The sequence below is a fragment of the Macaca fascicularis genome, chromosome 9, assembly GCF_037993035.2.
Source record: "Macaca fascicularis isolate 582-1 chromosome 9, T2T-MFA8v1.1".
Classification (NCBI taxonomy): domain Eukaryota; kingdom Metazoa; phylum Chordata; class Mammalia; order Primates; family Cercopithecidae; genus Macaca; species Macaca fascicularis.
In genome coordinates this window covers 58800263-58827846 of record NC_088383.1, presented here as the reverse complement: position 1 = coordinate 58827846, position 27584 = coordinate 58800263, and the positions used below count along the sequence as shown (strand labels likewise).

The 27584-nt window shown below is 47.3% G+C and overlaps 1 protein-coding gene across 2 annotated transcripts in view; it reads right to left on the bottom strand.

Moving 5' to 3' along the window:
- The window catches only part of CHAT (choline O-acetyltransferase), a 54354-nt gene that overhangs the window by 18398 nt on the left and 8372 nt on the right, over positions 1–27584 (bottom strand). For both annotated transcript variants that reach the window (XM_045399879.2, XM_015456011.4), the window contains 4 exons: positions 24676–24856; positions 22538–22715; positions 4009–4178; positions 854–954 (listed from right to left, as the gene is read on the bottom strand). In XM_045399879.2, the coding sequence (XP_045255814.2) occupies positions 854–954; positions 4009–4178; positions 22538–22715; positions 24676–24856 (630 nt within the window). The remainder of the gene's footprint in view (positions 1–853; positions 955–4008; positions 4179–22537; positions 22716–24675; positions 24857–27584) is intronic.

Sequence of the window (27584 nt, the reverse complement as noted above, 5' to 3'; positions counted from 1 at the left end):
AGAGAGCTGTGGGAAGCATCGCTTCTTTGCTCTCTGCAATCATCTTAGATGTCGGTGTTTGTGGCCACGGAGTTTCAGGGGGTACGAGCTGCCCCTGAACCACTGTGCAGATGAATAAACTGAGGCCTCCACCAAAATCATTAAGTGGCAGGGCCGGGGTTCCATCCAGTTTCACCTGACTCCAAAACCCATTATTTCTTTTCATTGTTTTCCTATTAGACCATGTTACACCCTTACAGAAGACTTGGAGAGAAATTTAAGAGCAAGCTGTGTTGTTCTCATCTACCAGGTTTGTGCCTACTAGGCTTGGTTTAGATTTCAATGACCCTAGAGTTTCGTGGAAGAAATTGAAGACTTGGATGCAGGGAGAAGATTCTAGGAGAGAATGGGTAAAATTGGGAATGGAGGAAGGAACACCGTGTGTTTAAGGCATAGAGGAGCCCTGCTGGGAAGCTAAGGAGGGACCCATCCTTGGGATTTGGAAACAGTGAGGCTCAGAGAACTCCCCGTGTGCTGGGGCAGCCGTGGGCCTGGCCCTCACTCAGGATAAGCAATAGGTGTCGATGTAGGCTTCCCCTCTCTCAAGGCAGAGGTTCCTGAGAATTCCTTGCCACACTTCTCCCTGACTGCCGTAAATCTGCTGCCTCCTATCCATGGCCCATGAAGCACATGATGTCTCATTCAAAGCTGGGTTTCAAATTCATCGTGTGTGTGTGTGTGTGTGTGTGTGTATGTAGTACACAATTTTTTTCAAATTCATCTTTTGCTAAGACACTTTCCAGACTGACACAGCCCCCAGCGACCACCCATATTTTTTTCGGCCCAGCATGGCATCCCTGGGCTCCAGACTCACATGTGCTTGAGCAGATGCTCGGTGCACTGCACCAGGACGATGCCATCGAATGGGGAGTGTTCGCATACCACACCACAGGTGCCGTCTCGGCCCACCACAAACTGCAACAAGAAACAGGTAGTGGGCGACCATGGGAGAGAGTCAGCATTGCAAAGCAGCCCCTTGGCCCCAGGTCAGGCCCCTGGCTTCTCAGGGCTCCTCTCCTCCAGGGACACCAGAGTACATTATTTCCTGAAGAGAACACTGCACATGATTGCAGTGGCCTGAGAATATGAGAATCCAAGACTGCTCTGCACTCGCGACCTCTTTCCCATAAAGGCTCTGGGCAGTGAAGGTGGAGCCCCAAGCTCAATCCCTGAGCAGTCCAGGGATTCCTGAGGAGCTCATCCCGCATCTGCGCAGCTGCCCTTGGGGGGATGGGCAAGGCCCTTCAGCCCTGTTTCCCGTCATAGCTCGCATCGCAGGCACCATCCTGCAGTGCTTTATGTGACTATTTGTCTGATGGACCCTGTTTGTTTTGACCACCATTGATGGTCAATAATTGTGTGGAATGAGTGACAATGAAAAATAACAGTCTGTTTTGGATGGTAAGCAGATTCCTAGGGAGAAATAAAATATCCCTTGACAGTAGTGAAAGAAGGATGAAGAAGTAAAGAAGGTGCGAAGAAAGGATGAAGAAGTGAAGGAAAGAGATACGGAAGATGCTCCACGAGTTGCCGCCTGGGCTTCGAGTCAGAGACCCACATGAAGTTTTGCAGCCATGAGAGCCTAAACGAGACATGTCAACTCTCTGGACTTCAGTTTACTGTCCTTGAAAGCAGACCCGGTAAGGCCCAGCTCATGGATTGAGAAGCGGATTGGAGAGGAGTTGTATGAAGGATCCATAGGAGCTGTAGAGATTACTTACGACTTTTTTTGTGTGACTTTACAAAGACTCTATTTAGCTGACTTGAGAAAGGAACATACCTAGTGCACAAAAATAGTGCGAGAAAATAATGAGGACAAATTTTGTTTTTTTTTAAAGCATCATTATCTGTGAGAGCTTTATTTTGAAGTATTGGTAGGTGAAATTATTTGCTTTAACGTGATTCAGCAGTAAATAAATAATAAATAATCTGGAGGAAACAAATGAACCAAGGTTGGCAATATGTACATGCTGCTTTTGAATATGCTTGAAAATGTCCATGATAAAAGTTAAAATATCCAGAGCTTTTGCTGTCTTTATCAAAATACTCTTTCCTCTGGAAGTCCTGTGGCTTCCTTTCCATAGGCAGAAGCAGCAAGATGAAGGATTAAATGCAGAGAATATGACTTCTTGTCATTATTATTATTTTTATAATGAGGAAGTTAATTGTCTCTCTCTTCCAACAGCACACACTCATTGTGACTTGTTTACCTATGTAGATAATTTATTTTCATAATTTTATAATTAAATTTTACAATAGAAAACTTAGGAAATATTTTAAACATCTAACAGAAAATTTAGGATTTTTAAGTTTTAGAAATTTATTTTCAAGTTTTATGTTCTGTCACGTTTCTTTCTTTCTTTCCTTTTTTTTTTCATTTTATTTAAAGTGTAATGCAAATAAAGCAGGCTGCCTAGTAGCCCACCACACCCAAGAGATACTCATTCTTTATCTCTAAATGAACAAAACAAGCAACCTTTGGAGTTTTACTAAAGTCTCTACCAGGGCACCATACCATTCCACATGTCCCGAGCTGCCTCTCTCCTGGTCTCCTCTCAATCTCTCGCCTTGTGTGTCAGATCCCTGGATCTTTACTCCCATTCTACAAAGAAACTCACTTCCACAGCTTCTCCCCAAACTCACCCCTTGCAGACCCTCCCCTCCCACCCCCAGTGTCCCCTGCCTTGCTGTCCTGAGACCAGCTCTCCATCATCTTGAATTCGGGTCCATGCAGCCCTGCTGGCTTCTCCGGCTCGCCTGATAATCTGTCCTGCTGACAAAAAGAACCTGGAGGTCAGCATAGACTAACCCATGAGAGACGGTGGGGAGGGCTGTGCCCACCCCCACATTAGTACTTATCTGTGCCTGTCACTAAAAGGAAGGAAGGAAAGAAGGAAGGAAAGCAGTGTCTTTTAAAAACTGCTACCAAGGCTGAGTTCCAGATTCTGTGTATGTATTATATCGGTTCACCCCGACAGCTGCTCCGTGAAAGATGATAAGCCATTAGCACCACTGTGGAGGCTAAAACAGCTGGCCCAGCAGCCGGAGAGCATATCAGAAATAACGGAACCAGTATGCAAACCAATAAAAAGGAAAACCTGCAGAATGTAGGGACAGAGAGAAAGGAAAACGAGATGTTGTCTAGATATGCTTATCAATGTGAGCTTTGCTAACCCAAAGTAGAGAGATGTTTTGTTTTTGCGTGCTGTTTTATACTATATGGCATATAATATAAAAGTGTAGTGACTTTAAAATAAACAAGACTAGGTTCAGGATTGGCATGTTGGGGGAATAAAAGGAAGATGGCAGAACGGGAATGAATGATTTGACCTTGACTTCGTCCTGTCTGCACGGGTATTTTTCTCTAGGCCAAAATAAATTTCTTGCTTCTAGGCTGACATCATATAAATGAACATATATGAGTTATTTTATCTCACTTATGATCTTTCTTCCATGGAGATGCTGGGCTGTTCTACTTCTCAGGGACTAAGGGAGGTATGTTGAAATCGCCAGGCCATGGGGGTGGACATCCAAAAAGCTGACAGCTCTGGGCATCAGACATTATTCTTTCAGAATGCATTAAGGATTTGTTCAGTGGGGCTGTTGTACTCTCCTACTTCTGGCACACCCCCACCTGACAGGTGTGATGGGTGATGGGAAATGGGCCTCAGGTGTGGCCCAGACCTTCCTGGCACAGGCGGCAGGAAGGTTACGGAGTTTGAGTTGAGTTCAGCCACTGGTTCCTGAGAAAAGTTCTGGCTGGTCCAGAGATTGACATCAACAGCGCATCTCAGACCCCTCCGGCAATCCTGACCCTTCAGACCCAGCCTCTCGGGCAACAGAAGCCAGTGAGTGTGCCTGCCAGATGCAAGCACGTGCGGGCCTAGGCACCGAGCTGTGCCCGCTTGCCTGCTCACTCTCTTGCTGGGGGCATGGCTGTGCTCTTGCAGGGCCACCTGGACGGCTTACCTGCAAGGACTTGTCGTACCAGCGATTGGCCCCGTTCTTGCTGTACCCTCCGCCGTGAAGGAGCTGGAGTGCCCTGTGGGTGTCGCTGAGCTCCACGCCTCCTGGCGCATCCAGACACACAAGGCAGATGCAGCGCTCAATCATGTCCAGCGAGTCCCGGTTGGTGGAGTCTGCAGGGGAGGCAGGCACAGCCCTAGCACCTGTCCCACTCCAGGCCAGGCTTCCCCGCTCAGAGCCCCAGACAGGACAGGGCAGCCCCATCTTCTGGGATCACACCAAGACCCAGGTCTTGAGTGGCCCTGACCCCCACCCTGCCCCACTGTGGGTGGGCAGTGACGTGAGCCAGAGTGTCCTGAGCCTCTGTCCTATCCCAGGATCCCAACTTATTTGCATGGTCCCTGCAGGAGCCCTGCCCTCCAGCTGTGACTAGCTGTCCCCCAGATGTGTGGGCTATTGGTCCTGCATGCCAAGATGAAGTGGGATGCTTAGACCCTCAAGTCAGCCCACATCAGTGGAGGGTCCCCTAATCCCCCACCCAACAGCACCCTCCACTCGGGCTCCTGTGAGCCACATCTGTGTGTAGGCATGCTTGTTTGTGCTGAACTATGACTTTCAGACATCTAAACTGCAATTTCAAAACAGTTGTTGCAATTTTAAAATTAGGCAATTTCACATTAAAACCTGAAGGAAGTGTATTGCTCACCTCCCTGCCCTCAAGCTGTTGGTTCGGAGGCAGAGCTGTAGACAGAAGGGCCAGGCTGCTCCGAACCTGCATGTGGATGAGCTCATAGGAACAGTTTTGGACTAATGGATCCAAAGGAGCTCCAAGCCTGGCCCACAGCTGGCTTTTGTGTTAGCCTCTACCAATTCCCAGGCTCCTCTAGACATTCTCCTACAGGAAGCAGGTTTCAAAAGGGAATCCCCCTCCCCGGTGGCACTGGAAGAGTACAGACAAGGACGGTTCTTCAGGAGCGGGAGTCAGGCACAGAGGATGTGACTTCACCAAGGACACATGCGTTCCTCCCAGAGAGCACCAGAAGCTGCCCTCCCTGGCAGCTTCCTCCATGGGGCAGAGGGAGGTTCACTAAGCCCACCTGGCAGGACCTGTTGGGGCCAGGCCTGCTCCCGCTGCCTGTTCCCGTTTCTTCCAAACAGGAGTCCATTGTGCTGACGATGTTCTCTCCTCTGCTCCGTACTGGGTGTGGGAGTGCACAGCCTGCCTCTTGGTTTCAAGTTCACCAAAAGTTAAAAAATCCACCCAAAGTTTAACATATTGGTTTAAAATTCCAAGGAGTCACTTCAAGACCCAATGGTGAGGACTGCATATCACCAGGAGAGCTTGACCTTGGGGCTGGATGCTGGGACAGGATGAGGCAGTAGGGGTGAGAGTGCTCTGTGTGTGGGAAGATGGGGTGCATGGCATTTGCAGGCAAAAGTGCATTACATGGTAGAGACTCCTAGTTGCACACTACATGTCCTTTCCTTGCTCGTAGAACCCCTCCCTGGTTTTTAGCTTGGTACATGGGTAATCAACTAGAGCTATACTTCGCAGCCTCCCTTACAGCTAGGGGTAACCAGGTGTCTAAATTCTACAAGCAAGATCTCAAAAAACTACACAACAGCTTCCGGGGAACCTCCTCAAAGATAACTAGCATGTGCTCTTTGTCCTGCTTCCCACCTTCCTCCATCCTGCTGCCTGGATCGCGGATATGACGGTGGGAGCTCTCGCCTGCGTTTTGCCTTCCTCGGGCGTGTGGACAGCTCCCCTTCCCAGGGTGGTAAGTCAATCTTTAAGACTATCCCCTAGGTCTTCTCAATGCCTGCTGGGTACACAGAAGCTAACTGCACTGGTCTTTGCTCTGCCCAGGTGAATTCTCCAAGTTCACCAGGAGTGTCCACAGATGCCTTTGCCTGAAAGGAGTCTCCAGACCCCATGCATCCCCTTTCTCTCACTTTTTGCAAATTCTGGGGAACGAGATGTTTCCCACAGCAGACCTTCCACTCTGGGAAGCCAGCCTGGCCTTGGGACATCCTCTCTTCCTTCCTGTCGAGGATGAGGCTTTGGGAACCCTGTGCTTTCAGAACCCCTCCTGGTCCCTATATGGGCAGGACGCCTCCTCACTCTCTGCATGGCCTCTTGGACTTCCCTGCCTCAGTCTCATCAGCATCAAGGATCTGGCCATGCCCTGAGGATCTAAGCATAAATGAGAGCCAGCCCAGGCCCTGGTGAAACTCCCCTTCTTGTAAACTCCTTAAGCGGATGCAGTCACCACATTACCCTCTCAGAACCTGAAACCGCTTCTACTGCCCACAAGGGAGAATCCAAATTTCTAAACACGGCACCGCGGGCACCATGGCTTACCTCTGCTGCCCCTCAAGGCCACCTCCTTCCCTCCCCAGATCCCTGCATGGACCTCAGAGACAACCTCCTGCCCCTCCCTGATCCTGTGCACATCCCATCTCCTCCTCATCGTGCAGGCTGTGCCCAGGACAAGGCCCTTCTTCTCCTCCTCTGCCAATGAAAGCCCTCCCTGAGCTCCCTCATCCTCTGGCAGTGCCAGCCTTGCCCTGGAGGACTCCTGACACGCAGAGCATGTGGCCTCCACAGCTTGCTCTGTGCAGATGTGGAACCTGCACTCTTGTCAAGCTAGCCTTATATAGCACCAGAGCCCAGAGGTGCTCCCCAACCCCTGCCCACCATTCCCTGCTGCACAGCACATGACCCCACTGCCATTCCCAGACCACCATGCTTTGGACAGTCAGCACTTGCAGCCTCTGGACCCCTGGTCTGGTCCCCTTCCCCATATCAGCACTCAGCAAGGGTGGAGCCTGGTCCCTCTGCACAAGGCAAGCACAGCACATGCTGGGTAATGGACTTTAGTGTGCTTCCCTTGGCCTGGCCCAGGTAGAGTTGGGATCTGTGGACTCAGTTCACAGAGGGGGCCTGGAGGTGCCCAGCTGGCTACTGGGAAAGGGAAAGGCCATGTCCTTATGAAGGGCAAAAACCAACTACTTTGAGGCTTTGAGCTTCATGGGTTGATGTGGGAGTGGGGGTAGGGTGAGGCTGGGACAAGGTAGGGCTTCTTCCTCTCTGCAAGGCCCCCTGCTCTGCCCTTCTCCCCTCCTTAGGCATCCCTGCAGATGGCCATGGTGCTCAGCCCTGCACTATGTGCTGGGCTAGGGGTCCCTGCAGGCTGCTAGGCTAGCCAGTGCCTTCAGAGCCTTGGGGAGGCTTTGGTCAGGTCTGGGTCAGGCTCAGATCAGCAAAGAAGAAGGGAGAGGCATGCCAGGAGGTGTATAATAGTGCAGGGTGGTAGTGGGGGGTGGGACAGTGGTTTGGATGGCCAGGGAACAGATCCCCGGGCTTGTAGGCAGAGCTTGTGAGTGATCGGCTTGACCTCCAGCTTATGGGTGAAGGCATGCAGGATTTAGGTGGGGCTAGAAGAACATAATGATGTGATGCTATTAGTTAACCTTTGTTGAGCACCTACTATGTGCCAGGTATCAATCTAAACATGCACGTTGATGCATATGAGATAGGTGTCATTGTCATGCTTCCTTTATAGGTCAGGAGCAGAGAAACCAAATATCTTGACCTTAGGCCATTTATAAGGTTTCTCTTGTAAACAGGGATGATAATAATCACCCACTAAGTGGAGGGAGCTGGATTTGATCTCAGGCATCCAACCCCAATGCTCAGGTTCATCAACAAGGACTATGAATGCCCAGCTCAGTCATGTGACTTTAGCCAGCAACAACAGGGAGTACTGAAGGATCATGGAAGAGCTCAGTCTGGTCAGAGCAGAGTCTAGGATACCTGGCAGCTTGGGAGGCCAGCCAAGCCGGGGCCATGGGCAGCTTGAATGCTGCACACTTCATCCCTGTTAGTCGTACCTCAGGGTGAACTCTGAGAGCCCTGGCTCGGTAGCTGCCTTCACCAAGGGCTCCTTAAAAATAGCCCCAAAGCCAGTGCAGAGTGGGCAGACTGCAGCTCCTGAGGCAGCCCACAGCATGCCTGCTCAGCCAGGTGGCTGGGAGCAGGCCTTGATGCAGGCTCGAGGCAGGAGGGTGGAGGCCTGGCACACTCCTTTTCAACTGGGCAATGCAAGGAAAGAATGGCTCCCTGGGCATCACTGCCCTCGTCACCTACAGGCAGGAGAGGCAGATTGTGAGGAAGCACTGAGGCCTTGCCATCACGTGCAGGCTCTGCAGGGCCCAGGATCCCAGCACTGCCCAACAGGAACCAGGTCCTGGCTCAGGGTGAAATGGGAGCAGGACAGCAGAGAGGGAAGCCAGGTGGCCTTGCAAATGAACTCCCTGCATATAAGTAGCTGATCAGTCAAATGCTGACAAGTTTATCGTGTAAGGCAGAAAATGAACACTACACCCAAGCTCATCCACCATGACTGTGGCCCAAATGTAATGGAAACACGGGACAGCGGGCTGAAGGCACACGGCAGGAGCCATTTGTCTTGTGGCATCCTCATTGAGCACATCGAGGCTCCTTTAAAGTGGTGAATCAATCTTCCTCAGGGAGCCCTGCTTAACAGTGAGAGATGGGGATTGAGTAATAGGAGGAGCTTGCTCTGACACCCACGCCCAAGGAGGGAGCTGACAGCTTTGGTAGTGTGGAAATTCCAGAGGCCAGGAGGCCTTGGGGAGCCCTGAGGCTAGCGTTAGAGGTTGGAAACTTACAGGCTGAGACTCGGGTGAGCACAGATAAAACAGCACCTGGTACCTCTGTGCAGGGCTGCAAGACTCAGGTGCAGTTCTTTAATGTGCACTACTGTGCACAAGTACCCCCAGACATACACCACCCTCTCTGGGACACTTGCCTTTGCTTGCTGTGATTTATTCCCTGAGGAGTTAGCACAAGTCAGATTTCTATGCCATGCCCAGCCTCCTTCTCACAGTCCAGGAGATGGATGAACTGGGCTCTTTCTCGGGGGCTTAGACCTTCTTAACCTTTCCCAATCCCATCTGAGCATCTTTCCTCCCCAGATGAAGGAGTACGTTCTTCTTTTGGGAGGTAAATCTGCCATTGCACATCTCATATTCTTCCCGACTCTGTGGCCTAGGGGGTGATCTTTATGCTGTCGGTCCTCAGAGACTATAAGAATTCAGACAGAAGTATTTCTTACTCTTGCAAAACAGAACTGCTTTGACTTGAGTTACATCAGGCCCCTTTCAAGAGCTCTGGATGGAGAGTCTTCCGATTCCAGGAACATACACTTTTCCCCATTCTTCCCCCTAAAAACTTGGACGTTTTATTTCAAACAAAAGTAAGAAGACTCTGAAAGATGGAGAGAAGAAGGCAGACCAGCCAGAGACCTCAGAACCCAAGGAACATCGTAGCAGCAGATTCTCTGGGTATTACAGACTGAATTTTGTGCCCTGAAAAGTCATACATTGAAGCTTCAGCTCTCAGTGTGATTCTGTTTGGAGGGAGGGCCTTTACAGAGATAATTAAAGTTAAATAAAGTCTTAATCTAACAGAACTGGTGTCCTCATAAGAAAAGAAAGAGATACCAAGCATGTGTGCACAGAGAGAAGGCCATGTGAGGACCCAGTGAGAAGGTGGCTTGTAGATGTCTACCCTGTGACACCTTCATCTTGGACTTCCAGCCTCCAAAACTGTGAGAAATACATGTCTGTTGTTTAAACCACCACTCTGTGGTATTGTTATGCCAGCTGTACAAACTAATACACTGTGGGGTTTTGTTTGTTTTGTTTTTTACCTAAAATATCCAACTTGCAGTTGAAGAACCCAGCAACGTAAAAACACAAGTGGGTATAGTTAAAAACAAACAATCAACAAAAGCCTGCTCTCTCTAGTCAAAGGATCAGAACAGCAAGACATAAAACTTTTAGGTAATAACCGTTCTACTTCAGCCAAACACCATAGAGAAAAACTGTGTCATCCCTCCCTCCCCCAACACCCTCACCGGCAAAGGCCAAGTGGAGAGCCCAGATGTCTACCATCACCAGTCAGTAATGAGGCATCTCAACTTCTGGGGGCATCAGAGAAGACATGGTCTCAGATGGAAGCTGGCACTTCCATCTCCATTGGGCAATAACCAGCCCTCCCTCCTTTTCCCCACACAGCTTTAATAGAGACCGTGTAGGGAGCTTGAACTCCTCCCCCCAACCCTGCAGTAATAAGGAGCCCCCTCCCCCAGGGTGTCAACAGAGACCCAGTGAGGAGCCTGTGCTTCCATCTCCACCTGGTTATAACCTCCCCCATTCTCTTGCTGGACCTGTGTCAGAGGAAGCCAGCTAAAACATGCTTAAATAAGATCCCAAGTCTCATAACACAGTATATCCAAGTTTCAACAGAAAATCACTCATTCTACCAAGAACTAGGAAAATCTCAGTTTGAACACGGGAGGTGGAGGCTGCATTGAGCACGCCACTGCACTCCAGCCTGGGCAACAGAGTGAGACTCCATCTCAAATAAGTAAGTAAGTAAGTAAGTAAATAAATAAATAAATGAAAATTAAAAGAAAAATAAATAAAAAGCAGTTATAAAAAAGCCTCAACAAGCAATTTTAACACATTTGAAACAAATGAAAAAAGAAAAAGAAAAAGGAAGTCTCCACAAAGAAACAGAAATTCTCAGCAAGAAAATAGAAGATATAAGAAGAACCAAATAGAAATGTTAGGACTGAATAATAGAATAACCAATATAAAAAGCACAGTGGATGGACTCAGCAGCAGAACCTCGGGAGAAGAGAAAAGAATCAGTGAACCTGAAGACAGAACAACACTGATTAGACTGGGGGAGAAGAAACAGAGTCTAAGTGCCTTTGAGACAAAAGATGATGTTTATGTCACCAAATTCCCAGGAGAGGAGAAAGAGGGCAGAGCAGAAAGGACTCAGAGAAATAATGGCTAACACATCCCCAAATTTGGCAAAGGACACACATCTAAAGATTCAGGAAGATAAGTTAACCCCAAACACGATTAATTCAAAGAAATATACACCAAAACATACCATAGTCAAACTTTTGAAAACTAAAGACGAAGGAAGAATCTTGAAAGCAGCAAGAGAGAAATGAGTATATATATATATATATATATATATATATATATATATATATATATATATATAAAATATGCACACACACATATATATGTGTGTGTATTACATATACATATACACACATATATACACGCACATCCATATATATATACACACACACACACACACACACATACTATAGGAGAAAACAACTAGGACAACAGCAGATTTTTTTTTTATCAGAAACCATGAAGATCAGAAGGAATTGCCGTAATATTTTGTAAGCGCTGAAAAAAAAAGAACTATCAATCCAGAATTATGTAAGAAAAAATATCCTTCAGAAATGAAGAGGGGGAAATCAAAACATTTTCATATGAAGAAAACTAAGAGAATTTATGCCAAGCAGACATATCCTGAAAGAATGGCTAAAGAAAGTAGGTTTCTTTGTTTGTTTTTGTTTTTGTTTTTTGCGATGGAGTCTCTCGCTGTCGCCCAAGCTGGAGGGTGCAGTGGCCCAATCTTGGCTCACTGCAACCTCCGCCTCCCAGGTTCAAGCAATTCTCTGCCTCAGCCTCCTGAGTAGCTGGGATTACAAGTGCCCACCAGCACACCAGACTAATTTTTGTATTATTAGTAGAGACAGGGTTTGTCTCTACTTGGCCAGGCTGGTCTTGAGCTCCTGACCTCATGATCCACCCACTTCAGCCTCCCAAAGTGCTGGGATTATAGGCGTGAGTCACTGCAGCTGGCCCCTAAGAAAGTTTTTTTTTTAAAGAAAGGAAATGATAAAAAGAGAAACACTGGAACATCAAGAAGAAAGAAAGAACAATAGAAAGGGTAAATATCTGAGTAAGTAAATTCATTTTCATTCTCCTTTCAAGTCTTCTAAACTATGTTTCAGTGTTGAAGCAAAAATCATAAAATTGCCTGATGTGGTTCTAAATGTATATAGAGATAATATTTAAGACAAGTGTATTATAAACAAAGAAGAATAAAAGGTGGTAAGCTTTCTACACTTCACTAGAACTGGTAACATTTCAACACTAATAGACTGTGATAAATTATGTATATACAAGGTAATACTTATAGAAACTGTTAGAAAAAGCTATACAATCAGATAATACTAAAAAAGTTACAGGTAAATCAAAATTGAATTCTAAAAAATATTCATGTAACCCACAGGAAGGCAAGAAAAAGAGAACAATAATTGGAAAACAAAAACTAAATTGTCAGAGTTAAGCCCTAACACATTGATAATTATGTAAAGTGTAAATGTTCTAAATACACCAATTAGAAGACAGAGATTGATGGAATATATTATAAAGCATTACCCCAGCTATATGCTGTCTACAAGAAATGCACATCAAATATAATGATATAGATTGGTTATAAGTAAAAGGAAGGAAAAACATATAGCATGCAAACATTAATCAAAAGAAAGCAGAAATGGCTATCTTAACTTCAGGTAAAGTACACTTGAGCAAAGAAAATTTACCAGAGACATAGAAGGGCATTATATAAAAGTAAAGGATAAATCCTCCAAGAAGACATGGCAACCCTAAATGCATCTGTACCAAGCATACTATAAAATATGTTAAACAAACTCTAACAGAACTGAAAGGAGAAATACACAAATCCACAATTGTACTTGGAAACTGTAACACTGCTCTCAACAATTGTTAGAACAACTAGACAGAAATTCAGCAAGGACGTACAAGAAATCAACAGTATCATCAATCATTCTCTTCAAATACCCATGGAACATATGCCAAGATAGACTATATCCAGGGCCATAAAACAACCCTCAACAAATTGAAAAGAATTAAAGTCATTCAAAATGTGTTATCTGACCACAGTGGAATCAAAGTAGAAATCAGTAACAGAAAAATAACGTAAAAAGTTCCAAACATTTGGAAACTAACCAACATGCTTCTAAACAATTAACGGGTCAAAGAGGGAGTCTGTATTAGTCTGTTTTCACACTGCTATAAAGAACTACCTGAGACTGGGTAATTTATGAATTAAAAGGTTTATTTTACTCACAGTTTTGCACGGCTGGGGAGGCATCAGGAAACTTACAATCATGGCAGAACGAGAAGGGGAAACAAGGACCATTTTTCCATGGCAGCAGGAGAGACAGAGAACAAGGGGGGAACTGCCAAGCACTTTTAAACCATCAGATCTCCTGGGAACTCACTCACTGTCATGAGAACAGCATGGGGGAAACCGCTTCCGTGATCCAATCACCTCTCACCGGGTCCCTGCCTTGGCATGCGGGGATTACAATTCGAGATGAGATTTGGGTGGAGATTTAGAGCCAAACCATATCAGAGTTTTAAGGGAAATTTTAAAAAATACACTGAAATAAATGAAAACTAAAATACACCAAATGAAAATTTGTGAAATACAGCTAAAGTATTGATGAGAGGAAAATTTATAGCATTAAATGCTTACATTAGAAAAGTCTCAAATCAATAATTTCTTACCTGAAGAACATAGAAAGAGAAGAGCAGAAAAAAACCCAAAGCAAGCAAGATGAGGGAAATAATAAAGAGCAGAAATCAATACAACTGAAAACAGGAAAAAAATCAACAAAAAGAAAGGTAGTTATTTTAAAAGGCCAATCAAATTTATAGAGAGACTGACAAACAAAAAAAAAAAAGAGAGAGAGAGAGAAAGACACAACCACCAATATCAGGAATGAAACAAGATATTACTACAGATCCTGCAGACATCAAAAGTATAATAAGAGGATACTATGAACAATTCTATACACGTAAATCTGACAACTTACATGAAATCCCTTGAAAAGTATAAGCTATCACAATGCATTGAATATTATGATTATTTGAATAGCCCTATAATTATTAACCCATTTATGCTGGAGGTTGCAAATTTTTTTGTGAAAAATCAGACCTTGGTGATGACCTTAAGTAGTAGGATATAAATAACTCCCACAAGCTTAGCGTTCTAATAATGGAACACTAGGCATAAATGAGTTAAGGATATTGAATTAGCAACATTAAAACTCCCCAAAAAGAAATCTCCAGGCCCAAATAATTTCACTGACGAATTCTACCAAACATTTAAGGAAGAATTGATACCATATTTATACAATCTCTTTCAAAAAATATAAGAGGAGGGAACATTTCCCAATTTATTTTATGAACCTGGTATCCTGATACCAAAAGAAGAGAAATACAGTACAACAAACAAACAAAAAACCGAACCAACTATAGACTAGTGGCCCTCACAAATATAGATGCAGAAAATATTGAACTACATATTAGCAAGTAGAATTAAGCAATATATGAAAAGAATTATACACCATGACCAACTGGGGCTCATTTCAGGGATTCAAGGCTGGTTCAATATCTGAAAATCAATCAATGTAATCCACCACATTAACAGACTAAAGAAAAAAATAACATGATTATATTAACTGATACAGTAAAAACATTTCACAAAATTCAACATCCATTCATGATAAAATCTCTTATTAAACTAGTACCAGAAGGGAACTTCCTTGACTTAATAAAGAACATCTACAAAAAGCTTAGAGCTAACATCATATTTAAAGGTGAAAGACTATAATTGAGTTTTGTACGTTAATCTTTTATATTGCAACCTTGCTGAATTCATTTATTCTAGGCATTTTTGGGGTTGTAGATTTGCTACTATTTTCTACATACATAATCATGTCATGAAAATAGGGATCATTTTATTTTTTTTCTTTCTGATCAGTATCCCTTTTATTGCCTTTTCTTGCCTTACTGCACTGACCAGAACTCCAGTACTGTGTTAAACAGAGTGGTAAGAGTAGGTATCCTCTTATTCCTAATCTTAGGGGGAAAGCATTCAGTCTTTCACCTTTAAATAAGATGTTAGCTATAAGCTTTTTGTAGATGTTCCGTATCAGGTTGAGGAAGTTCCCTTCTGGTCCTAGTTCTCTAAGAGATTTTATCATGAATGGATGTTGAATTTTGCCAAATGCTTTTACTGTATTGATTAATCATATTATTTTTTTCTTTAGTCTGTTAATGTGGTGGATTACATTGTCTTCACATCTATCAAAATGATTAAAATAAAAAATAGTGACAACACCAAATGCTGGTGAAGATGCATAGAAACTGGATTATACATATATTGCTGACAGGAATGTAAAATGGTACAGTCACTCTGGAAAACATTCTAGCAGTTTCTTAAAAAACTAAACATACAACTATGGTGTGACCTAGAAATTTCATTCCTGGGCATTTTTTCCAGTAAGTGAAAACATAGGTTCACACGAAAACCTGTACACAAATGTTCACAGTAGCTTTATTTTTAACAGCTCGAAACTGGAAACAACCCAGATGTCCTTTGATAGGTAAATAATGAAAGAAACTGTGATACCTAGCACTGTGGAATATCACTCAGCAATAAAAAGGAAAGAACTGTTGATACATGCAACAATTTGGATAAATCTCCATCCAGAGAATTATGCTGTTTGAGAAAAGCCAGTCCCTGCATCATACATGCTATATGATTTTGTGTATATAATATTCCAGAAGCAATAAAATTATTGAAATAGAGAACAGATTTGTGGTTGCCCAGGAGTTAAGAAGGGGGTGAGGTGCTTGTGGTTATAAAAGAGCAGCATGAGGATCCTGGTGGTGATGGAATGTTCCATATCTTGACTGTATCAATGTCAGTATCCTGGTTGTGATATTGTACTATAGTTTTGGAAAATGCTACCGTTGGGGGAAGATGGGTACATGTGAGATCTCTGTATTGCTTCTTACAACTGGATGCTAATCTACAGTTATCCCAAAATAAGTATAATTTAATTTAAAAAAAAGAACTTAAGAAACAAGAAGTGCTCTTTCTTCTGGGTTCTAACCACTCTTCCCACAAAGGCAGAGGATATAAAGAGCTGTAATGCTTCCAGAACTGGCAGAAAGGATGGTGGGGGAGAAAGGCAGGAGATATAAAAACATAGACAAAAAGAAACCCACCTCCCAGCTGTCTTGTACCCCAAACATTATTGTGCTGCACATAAAATGGAAAACGAGGGCCAGAGAGATGGTGACCAGGAGAAGGTAAAGATAGAGGAGCCCAGTGTGTGTGCATACAGAGAGTGGTATGTGGATGGCCCAGGAAAAGCAAAATGCATCTCAGAGTTCATAGGGATTAGGATTCCATGCAAAGAGCAAAGCAGCCCGAGGGCCCATGGGCCCCTGCCTCTGACCACAAGGACAGTACTCATGTTCAAGTTCACCAGATTTTTCCAGAGGGCTTGTGGGCATTGGGCAAAGCATCCCCAGGGTGATCCCCAAATCTAATAAGAGCTACCATTTAGCCAACACCCTCTGTGTGCCAGGCGCCAGGCCATCTGCTTTACAGCCCATCCCCTTGGTCCTGCCCACAGGGCAGACTGCTATCTTCATATAGACTAGGAAGCCCAGGCCCCAGGCCCCAGGAGACAGCAGCCACGGTAAGTCAAATGCAGGCCTCTTGCCCTGGACCACTTGCCTTTCCTGCCTGGATGCTCTTGTCCCCAAAGGCCTTCATTCTTCTACTGACGGAGGGAGGCATTGGCCCAGCCCTTTCCCAGAGCAAGAAAATCACATTCAGTCTTGAGAGCTCGGGAGGTATTTCTGGGCCAATTAAATCAGGGAGGCTGTTAGTGCTAATGTGTAATTGGTTTTAAAATCAGCAGACATGCCTAGCTCTGGATGACAATATGTAAATAGCAAAATGCCCCCATCCTGAATGGTTCTTGTAAACCATGACCATGGCCTTCTGCAGCTGTAGCCGCCTTCTGTCAGTTCCCTCCTTGCAAGCAGTGGCTCAAGTCTAATTGACTGTCGGGGATAAATATTTACGGGACTGTGTAAACGAAGAGCATCTGCCTCTGAGGTCTGGTCGCAGGCTCTTCATGGCAGCACCCGGGAAAGCTAGCGGGCTGGGGGGCTCTCCAAGCGGCCATCCTTTTCCTACAAATTGACAAGTGCTGTAGTCTCCCAGACTCGGGGCCGAATGTCTAATTAAATTTCCAGACCAGGATAAAGGGTTGGCTCCTCCTGGGTTCAGGAAGGCCACAGCTTCGAGGCGGTGGGGAGGGAGGTCCTAACAGGGTGTGTAGACTCCCTCTGAGGCCCCAAGCCTGTCTTCAGAATCCCACCCAGCCTCCTTGGCACTGCAGATCTCAGGCTGTCTAGGTAGACGCTCCCTTCCAGTGTCAGACACTGCTTCACCACCGGCCACCCCTAAGGGAGACAGACGCAGCCTCTTCCTTGGTTCAGTGGGAATGAAATCCCACCTCACAGGTGTAACGAAAGACAGAAGGTGCCCAGGACAGAGCAAGCACAGAGGGGGACCTGGATGCACTCCTAATATCCGAGTAAGCAGGTCCCAGGCTGGGCTGCACGTGAAAACACCAGAGTACTATAAAAATAGACTCCTTGGCCCCACTCTGTCCCTCTGGAAAATCACTGGGGCCCGGGAATCTGTTTTATTTTGTTTTATTAAGGAATGCCCTAGACAATCCTGATGTCATCATCCAACCCCAGTCTGCAATCAGGGCTGAGTCACACTGGCCTCAGCACACCTGGCTTTAGCCCCAAGTTCCTCTGTGGACGTGGCCTCCCAGCCCCTCAGGACTCTGAATTGCTGCTTTGGTTTAGCCTGTGTAGCCTGGTGCTTTGGGCCCCCACGAGGCTGAGAGGAGCTCAGCTTGGCCAAGGCCTCCTGCCAGCAAGTGCTTGCCTGGACTCTGTGCCCATGGGCACTGTCCCTGTACCCAGGCTCCAGGAAGTGGGGGCAAGATCTTAGGGCTTCAGCTGAGAGGGTTGGGAGCTATGCTCCCCTAAAATAGACCAACCCATTCCATGGAGTTAATCAGGATACTGCTGTGGGTCAGAAAGCACCTAAGCCCCAACAGAGACAGCTGGGCAACCACTCTGGGGGCTCCCTGGCTCCCCCATCACCCCACTCCCCAGGCCACGTGTCCCCTAAGTGCACGCAGTCCTCACACCTCTCCTTTCCTCCTTCTGGAGCCCTTCATGCCTGTCTCAAACAGGCCATTCCCCTGCATGGCTAAACTCTTCTGTAGGTGTCCCGCCTAACTTTGCCTCAACTGCAGTGTGACACTTCCCGAGGGGCTGCTCCCCTGAGGTGCCCACTGCCCTGCCACCCTCTCAAGCACGCTGTTGTTTTCCTTCACACTTATGCACCCCAGGGCCAGGTGGGGTAGACAGCTTCCTTCTCCCTGTTGCTGCTTTTAAACAACTCCCCCTCCCTCATCCCACTTTGCTTTGGAGCTGGAGCTGTTAGGCTTTTACCCCCCATCACCATCATCCCCCTTGTTTCTGTGCTGCGCCCATCTCTTCCTAGGTCCCCATCATGAATATCTGGGCTCTCAGTTCACCTGCTTCCCCCATGCTACTGGAATCATCGTTATGGTAACATGAGCATTCATGTGGACACCCAGACTCCATCTTCTCCCAGCTCCACCACCTCCACACCTTTGACAGTTTCACCCCTGCGCCCATGGCCAATATCACATCTGGGAACTTCTCCCTACCAGGAGCCCACCACCTCTAAAGTCTCAGTTCCAAGCATCTCACACTCTGACCATATTCCTGACTTTCTAGTTCACATCCTCTGATACCCACTGAATACATCTCATGTCACTGAGACAGCCAGACCTCTTGGCCCTGTTATGCTCTCACCATCTGTCATCTACCCTGTCTGTCACCTCATTCCTCTTATGGGCCGAATTGTGTCGTTCCAAAATTCCTGTGTTGAAGTCCTAACTCCCAGAAGCTCAGAATGTGATTGTATTTGGAGATGGGATTGTCTTGATTGTCCCAAATTGTCTTTAAAGAGACAAGTTAAATGAAGCCATTTGGGTGAAGCCCAATCCCGTATGACTGGTCACCTTATAAGAAGAGATTAGGATGCAGATATGCACAGAGGGAAGACCACAGGAAGACACAGGGAGAAGGTGGCATCCACAAGCCAAGGAGAGAGGCGTCAGGAGAAACCCACCTGCTAAACTGTAAGATAGCAAGTGTCTGTTATTGAAGTCTCCCAGTCTGTGGTACTTTGTTATGGCTGCCTGAGCAGACTTGAACCTGCCTGAGCAGACTTGAACACACTTCCTTACTCAGCTCAGATTCCAGCATGACCATTCCCTGCCACACCTTCACCATCCCCACCAGTTTCACTCACCAACTCTGGCTTAACCTGAGGAGCTGAGCATTGGTGGGGAAGATCACATAACAATGTTAATTAGCCTCTCCTAAAATGTATCACTTTGAACCTTCATATATGAGCTCAACATAGTCCATAAATTTTATCAAGTTTTTCAAGTCTTCTTTCCCACTTTGCAAGAGGCTATTTCACACATTCGATTTTGTCTTCAGAATCCAACTCCCTGCCTCTTATCTCAAGGTAGTGATCTGAGACCAGGAGGTACCAGTTGGGAGCCTCTGCATGCCCCTACCTCTGCAGCCTCAGGCCCAAGCTTTCCATTTCACCCTGTACCAACCAAAGGCCTCTTATTTTCTGAGTTCCATCTCCTTTTGCCTTTGCAAGAATTCCACCCCTCCATTTATGTCCTATCTCTTCATCAATTTCTTTTACTAAATTCCTTCCATACATTTGTCTCTCCTCCTAAAAACACCCCCCTTGACCCTCGTCCTCTTTCAGCAACTCGCTCATTTTTCTGCTCCTTTTAGTATCAAAATGTCTGGAAAAAGTCAACCATACTCCCTGGTTCAACTCATTGACTGCCTCATCGACAATTTCTTTCTGCTGTTGGACCACTGCTGTCAGTGTGCAACCATTTGTTCTCCTGCTACTCCAGTCTGACCCTCAGTAAGCCCAGTGACAACTTCAGGGTTGCCAAACCGGGTCTTCTGTGTCCTGTTCCTCCTCGAGCTCTCCAGAGCATTCCACGTGGCTGGCCGCTCCCTCTGTCTTGAATCGCTGACTCTTCTGGCTTTCCTTTACTTCACGGGCTGCTTTCTCAATCCTCTTTGCATCTTTCTCTACCTGACCTCCAGGCCCCCTCGTCTTCTGTTTCTAGATTATCTCACCCAGGTCCATGACTTTAAGGATCATTTATGTGCTGATGGCTCTCAAATTTATAGCTCTGTACTGACCTCTCCCTTGGGTTCCAAACATATATATCAAGCTTGATGTCTCCACCCAGATGACTCAAGCAACTCGAGCCCAACATGTGTGGCAATGATTTCTCCATCCTGCACCCACTCCCCAACGCTGTTTCCCATCTTACTAAAAGGCACCAACATCCACTCATGGCTTGGATAAAAAGCCCAGGAATTGTTCTCGCTTCCGATGGCCTTGACCCCACTGGTCTCTCCAGCTTCACTCTCAGCCCTGGCCCAAGCTACCATACTCTTTGACTGGGAAAACGAAATCATTTTGTAAATGGTCTCTCTGTTTCTGTTCCATAGGCAGGACTGCTCTGGGGAGGGGGAATCTGTGAAGAATTGGTTTCCTGTTGTGTAGATGACACAGTTGACGCTAACTGGATTAATCAGATTACCCAAGGGGAGGTGCGTGTGTCCCCTCCTTTCTGTCGCATTTCCCTCAGAAACAGCACTTCCATTCAGAAAGCCAGATCAAGTGCCATTAACAAATCAATTCTGATCCGCAGTCCAAGTGCTCAGACCTCAGGGCAATCCGGCCAGCCCTGAAGGGTGTGTCTTGGGCCTGGCCTGCTAATAAAGTAGAAACTATGCTGGAGGCAGAGGCGATTATTTTCATGCCTGTCTCTGTCCCTGGAGGGGAGAAGAGTGGGATTTGATTACACCACGGTCTCCTGAGGGAATTAACTCACTTCGGAATGCTAAGTTATTAATTCTCCAGCACAAGGTTAGGTCCGGGAGGGCAGTCAGCTCTCACACCCCTCTTTGGCTCCTGCAGCCCCCTATTTAGGACAGCATTCAGGAGGTGCCCAATAATTGAATGAGAGAATAATTAATTGGTAAGTGGGGGAATAAGACTGGGGCCTGGCATTTTTAATCACCCTGCACTCTTTTATTTAATAAATGTAACTGGGCCCCGACTGTGTTTCTCAGAAATTAAACCAAACAGACAAGGCCCCTGTCCTTCTGACCTATAGGCAGGGGGTGGGAGGTGAGGGAAAAGGCAAATAATCAGCATCTGTCAAACAAATTCAAAACTGTCCTCAGAGAGGGAGCAACAGAGTCAAGATAAGAGAATGGGCCACAGTGACAGAGTGTGTGGGAAGGATGCCCAAAGAGGGCCTGAGGCTGGACACCTGGGCTGAGCTCTGCATGGGGCAAGGAGCCAGCTGGATCTGGGGGAAGACCCTTCTAGAGAGAGACCAGAAAATGCAAGTGGCTGTTGTCAGACAGCTAGGCCCAGTACATCCGGCTCAGGCCACCTTCACTGGGCAGCTGCTCTCCTCCTCACCCTGAGGGTAAGGTGGGTGTGTCCCTGCTGGGCGGCGGGCTTTGCCCAGGGTGGGTCTGCCTGCCTGGGTACCATCCTTCCCTCCAGCCTTTCTCACTCATGGCATGGGGCTTTGTTCCATTCCCACCTCTTCTAACAGAGCCTTTCACAATCCCACTCGGAAGGGCTCCCTCCCCTCTCTGAAGTCCTGGAGCACGTTTTTGGCGCCTGTCTGAAGTGGGTCAGCACTGCATGCCCCTGGATGTGAGTCTCCTCCCCGTGCCCTCTCTTCCCGTTCCCATCACGGGGCTGCTCCTGGGTTGAGGCCTCATCTCCTTTGTCTCCCATACTCCCTGGGCCAAGCCCAGGGCCCTCAGTAACAGATGTGGAAAGTCTGAATAGATTACCTGGCCCAGTAAAATTCTGAGGGGCAAATAAAGACTCACAGAAGTCTTGCTTCTCATTCCAGTATCTCTACCATGGGCAAGGAAGGAGGGCATTCCATCAGCTTCTGGAATAGGACCAGCTTTGGATTTGAAAAGTAGTTTCCAGAAGGGTGATGAGAAATTTTCAAGAATATTCCTGGCTTTCTTATGGGAATGCTTGGACACTTTCATAAGAACAGTGCCACAAGATAAGGGGCAGCTTGAAGAAAAAGAGTCCCAGGATGGAGAGATCAGGTGAAAGACACTTTCCCGGAGGCAGGCTCCATCCCACACCATCTGAGGGCTCCCCCAGCCACTCTGTGAGCGCCGCCCACCAGGAAAACACACCTGCTGACTTGCAGCCAGCCTTCCCCCTGCTAACTCCCCCGCCCCGCCCAATATTCCCAGACATCCCTAGTTTCAGCACCAGTTAGTCCCACCAAGAAAGCCAGATACTGTCAGATGGAACACGAAGGCATAAAAGGTGCCTTCAGTGGCAAGGCACCGTGGCTGGCTGCAGGACATGCTGTGGGCCCTGAGCTCCCGCACTATGGTTGATGGGGATGAGGCCCCGGCCCAACCCTGGAGGGGGGAAAGCCGATGGGCACGAGCATGAGATGGGCATGGAGATGTGCTGGGCACTGCGGCTGACCTTTCACGAGGACTGTCCTGGCCTCGGCCCACTCGCTCCTCCCGTCGGACGTCAGCAGGCCAATTGGAGGCAAGCGCTCGTCCTCGTTGGAAGCCATTTTGACTATCTTTCTCAACTGAGTGAACAGATCCCCCTCACTGAGACGGCGGAAATTAATGACAACATCCAAGACAAAGAACTGTGGGGTAAACAGGTCAAACATGTCACTTGTTGGGTGACCCGTGGCACCAGGCCTTCACTCAGCCTTCACAGGTGAGCTTGGGACAGGGATGCTCAGGCCCAAGGTTCCCAAGGTGTTTGGTGGTTCTAAGCAGTCTCAGTTTAGGGACCAAGCCAAGGCTGTTGACTGTGCTGGATTCCTCGCTGCCCCCAATCAAAAAAGGCAACATTAAACTTAGCCGAAAGAAAATGTGCTTTTATGGTTCACGGAATCCATTATGTTTATAGGGAATGGAGGATAAATTGGCACAGCTACTCTTGGAGGGCAGTGTCTATCAAAACTAAAAATGTGCATGTCTATGACTAAGCAATTGCACTTATAAATGCATATTTTATCCTGAGGCTTAGAGAAACATACCCGTGTGTACCAGAAGACACGAGGAATGTGCCTCTCAACCTTGTTTGCAACAGCAAAATGGTAGCAAGAGCCTCACTGTTCTCCAGAAGGGGAATGGCTAAGTGAAATGTGGTGTATATGTCTGAGGCATGTCTACCCAGCCATTGAAAAGAGTGAATTAGCAATAGATAGAGCCACAGTGATGGGCCTTAAACACGCTGGTGAGTGGAGGAAAAAAAGCAAGCCAGCAATCATATGCAGAGGAAGATTAAAATGGAACACCAACACACACCATGTGTGCATGTGCACCTACACATGTGTGCGTGTGTGTGCGCCTTCACATGTGTACCTACATGTGCTTTGTATGTCAGCCCTGTGGTTCTATCATTTTGTAGCTTTGAAGGCTAGAGCCTCAGGCTTTGTGAAGGGTCTATTCCTAGATCCAGGTCAAGATACCCTTTTCAGCTGACTGACATGAGTACCTTGTTTTCCCTTCCCCTCCAATCCCTAGCAGTGTCTCTATGGCCTGGTCCAGTACAGGGTCCCAGAGCATGTCTGGAAGAGGTGGATACGGTGGCCTGTGGGAACTGGGAAATATTTGGCTTGACTTTTGAATGAAGATGGGGAAACTTCCTTGGGCTATGGCCAGGGTGTCAGGTGGGCTACAAGAGCTCCTAGATGGCCTTCAAATCTAGGAAAAGAGGTCACAGCCACCCTCAGATGTCAGGGCTCCACAGAGCTCCCAACTTACTGAAAACGTGAGGTGAGCCCAAAATCACATTGTAGAGCAAGTACCACAGGGGTCCCTGGGATGGCTGCCAAACTTGGGTTTTAGCAAAGCAAAACCAAAACCAAAAACCGTTTGTCAGAGGAAATATTTATGTGAAGCTCAATATATGGAATATATAGTGCAGTGGGTCCAAGGAAGAGGTCAGGAGCCCTCATGCTCAGCCTGTCCCCCAGGACCCATGGGTCCTTGTTGGCTCTGTGGAACCCAGTCTGAGGACCCGAGCTGCAGCAGGTAGACCTTGACCTTGGGGTACTGGCCAGACCTAGGAGTCCTTCCCATTCTTGGGCAGACCACTTAACTTGTCTGAGTCTCATGTCCTCAACTGTCACACGGAGATCCTAAGGCCCCCTCTGCAGGGTCACTGTGAGGATTAAGTGGGATGAATGCATGTTAAGTGCCGAGCCCACAGGCTGGCACATGAAAGGTCCTATTTGTCAGTCTGTAACACTGTCTGCCCGTGTGTGGTCTCCAGAAAGGCCAGGGCCTGGGTGACTGCATGGAAAAGAATAGATGTGTAGGTGGAAGGTCTGGATCGTGACCCTCAGGGCATCAGGGCTGAAGTGAGAGTCCAGTGAGGATATTCTCAAACTGACGGCTCTCATTCTTAGAAGCCAACTGGTGGAGAGACATGGGACTGACTGGAAGTGGGGACTGCATTTTGGAGACATGGTGCCCCAGCTCCCTGTATGACTCAGGGAAGAAGACTGAGCCTCCTCGGAGAAGGTAATGGATGTGAATGCATGGCCACTGCATGCTCTGTGCCTTCCCTCACCAAGACAAGGGGCTTCTTACCTGATTGCAGCAGGCTACGATGACGTGCTCAGGCTCCGGCATGATGCTGCTGTTCTGGGCCACCAGCGTGTCCTGGGTATGGCCGGGGAGCCGGTAGGAGGAGAAGAGCCCATAGTATTGCTTCATACAAAGGGGCTGCCCTGACAGCTGGCCTTTGGCATAGTCAGTGGGAATGGAGTGGCTGAAGAAGAGGAGCAGGAAGGGAGGCAGCCACGAGGGGATGGCAGGGGTTGAGGGGAGACAGAGAATGGGTTTTATTGTAACTCGATCAGGCAAAATGGGGCGCAGAACCCAGAATTGCATCACCGTGGCAGATGCAGAGCTCAATTCTCCACTGTTTAAAGTAGTAGAGGGCCCCATTTCCGCAACCCATGGAGACCCTCAGAGTTTTCCCAAACCTCTGCCTCATGTGTGGCATGTGTAAACCCTGCCAGTTAGCCTTCTGTATCTTTGCTTATGCTGATCTTCTCTCAGCACGCATTTGCCCCAACCCCAGAACTCAACTGTTCTATTCAGAAAACTCCTTCAAGAGCCTACTCCTTTATCATCTCTTTTAGAAGCCTCTTCTGAGGTCAACGCAGGAAGTTCTTTTTCCCTGTGGTCTCAGCATGCCTTTTGCCTGTCCTTCCTCTCTCCCTCCCTTTCTTCCCTCCATCCACCCATCTATCTATCCATCATACATCCATACATCTACCATACATCCACCACTAAACATCCATCCCGCCTTCCACCTACCACCCACTCATCCATCCACCATCCACCCATCTATCCACCATCCATCCATTCTTCCATCCACCCATGCATCCACCAAGCATCCATCCATCCTTCCATCCACCATCCACCCATCCATCCACCATCCACTCATCTATCCACCATCCATCCATCTTTCCATTCACCCATCTTTCCAACCATCTATCCACCATCCATTCATCTTTCCATTCATCCATCCATCCATCCATCCATCCATCCAGCCAGCCAGCCAGCCATCCTTCCACTCTTTCAGCCAACAAATATTTGTGAAGCACATCCTCTGTATAGGCCAGGCACCATTCTGGGATATGGAGATTCGGCAGCAAATAAGACTGCAGCTCCTGCTCTACGGGGGTGCAGGTCCTGGGATATGTAGGTGGGGAGTAGACCACAAGCAGCAAACCAGTGAACAGGAGACTTTCAGGTAGTGAGACAGAGTGTTGGCAGGGGCAGGAGGTGGTGACCAGGGGCAGTCTCACTGAGGCAGGTTGATTGAGCTGAGCCCTAAGGGTGAAATGTCCCACAGTACTGCAACTCAAAGTATGAGTATTGCACTGAACTGCTGTGACTGACCCATGACTTGGTGTAATGCCTGAACCCAGAAATGTTTGCAGCAATGTGATGGGAGTTTTATGTCTGCTGAATCCTGTAATAAAATATTTGGTCTCATATTTCATGCCATTTTTCTAGTAATCAATTTTTTTGTTGTTTTACACAAATTTTACAAAATGAAAGAAAATATATTGGTTCTTCCCCAGAGGCAGCTTGAGAAGCACTGGTCAAAGGCAGAGAGAAGCCAGTAGAGCTGAGGCCCAGTGAAGACAGGGCCAGAGAGGCGGGCAGGCAAGGTCTTGTGGGGCTCCAGTGGCAGTGGGGAGGAGCTATCACCTTATTCTTGGTGCAGTGAAAGCCCTCGGGAGGCTTCAGCACGCAGGGGCACGACTGGGTTTCCATTTTGTTGTTTTACTGACCCTACTTATATGGGGAGAATGGACTGAAAGTTGTCACAGGAAGAACAAGGAAGGAGGCTGCGGCAGAGAAGGAAAGTGATGTCTCAAGTGAGGGCAGCAGGGAGGGAGGAGGGAGCTTGGGGACACGGTGGGGAGGGAGAATGACCACATCTGAGCACCATGGGTCACATGAAGGTGCAAGGGAGAAAGCAGAACACGCACAGGTGACTTCTAGGTTCCCAGACTCACCAACAGGGCATGCGCTAGTGCACTTACAGAGATGGCTCAACAAGGTATGGGAGGAGTTGGGGAGCTGGGAGGGAGAGGCAAAGCTCTCTTGGCTCATTTGTAATGACTGAGAGACACCCCAGTGGGGATGGTTGGGGCTTGGATGAGCGAGTGTGGGACTCAGGGGAAGGGACACAGCTGTATTTTGTGTCTGTTTATGTGACTGTCTTGCCCAATAGCTTAAGGACATTTTGAAGGGAGGATGAGGCCTTATTTCTCTTCATCTTCCCAGCATAACTACATTGCAAAGTGAATAAGTGAATTAATTAATTAATTAATTAAGGGTTCAAAACAGGCACTCAGGAAAATGTTCCAGTCTTAAGTCCTTTTCAGTCATTGGACATGGGAACCTCCATGTGGATATGCATGGGTATTCGTGTTTGTGTGAGTGTGCACACAAAAATGTGAAGTCTGGGATCAGAAGGAAAGTGAAGTCTTGTGGGGGCAGTCAGTGATGAATGGGCACCAAGTCCCCAGGCCCAGCGAGACAAGGCTATTTGAAAACAGGCAGGATAGTGAGCTGGAGGGGCGAGTTCTGGGAGGAAATGGAGCACTGTCCACGAGGAAGGGAGAGACCGAAGACACACCATGAGGAGACAGCAGTCCAGGGCCTAGTGACCCATGGCATTTAGAGAGGAGTGAACAGAGCACCCAAGAGCGTGTGGTGCAGAAATGCCCTGGACAGCCTGAGCTGCTCCACCCTGAGAGTCTGGGAGCCCTGCCTGCCCCTCTCCAGAGGGAGTAGCCCTACCCTGGAGGGGCTGTGGGTCTGAGCCTCTGTCCCAAGGCTAGGTAAAGACTGAGTTGAGTCAAGTTGAACAGAGAGTGAAGTTTGCCCCTTGTCCCCTCCTTGCTCTGCCACCACCCAGCTGTGTGACCATGGATGAGTTACTTAACCTCTCTGAGTTGCAGCTTCCTCAT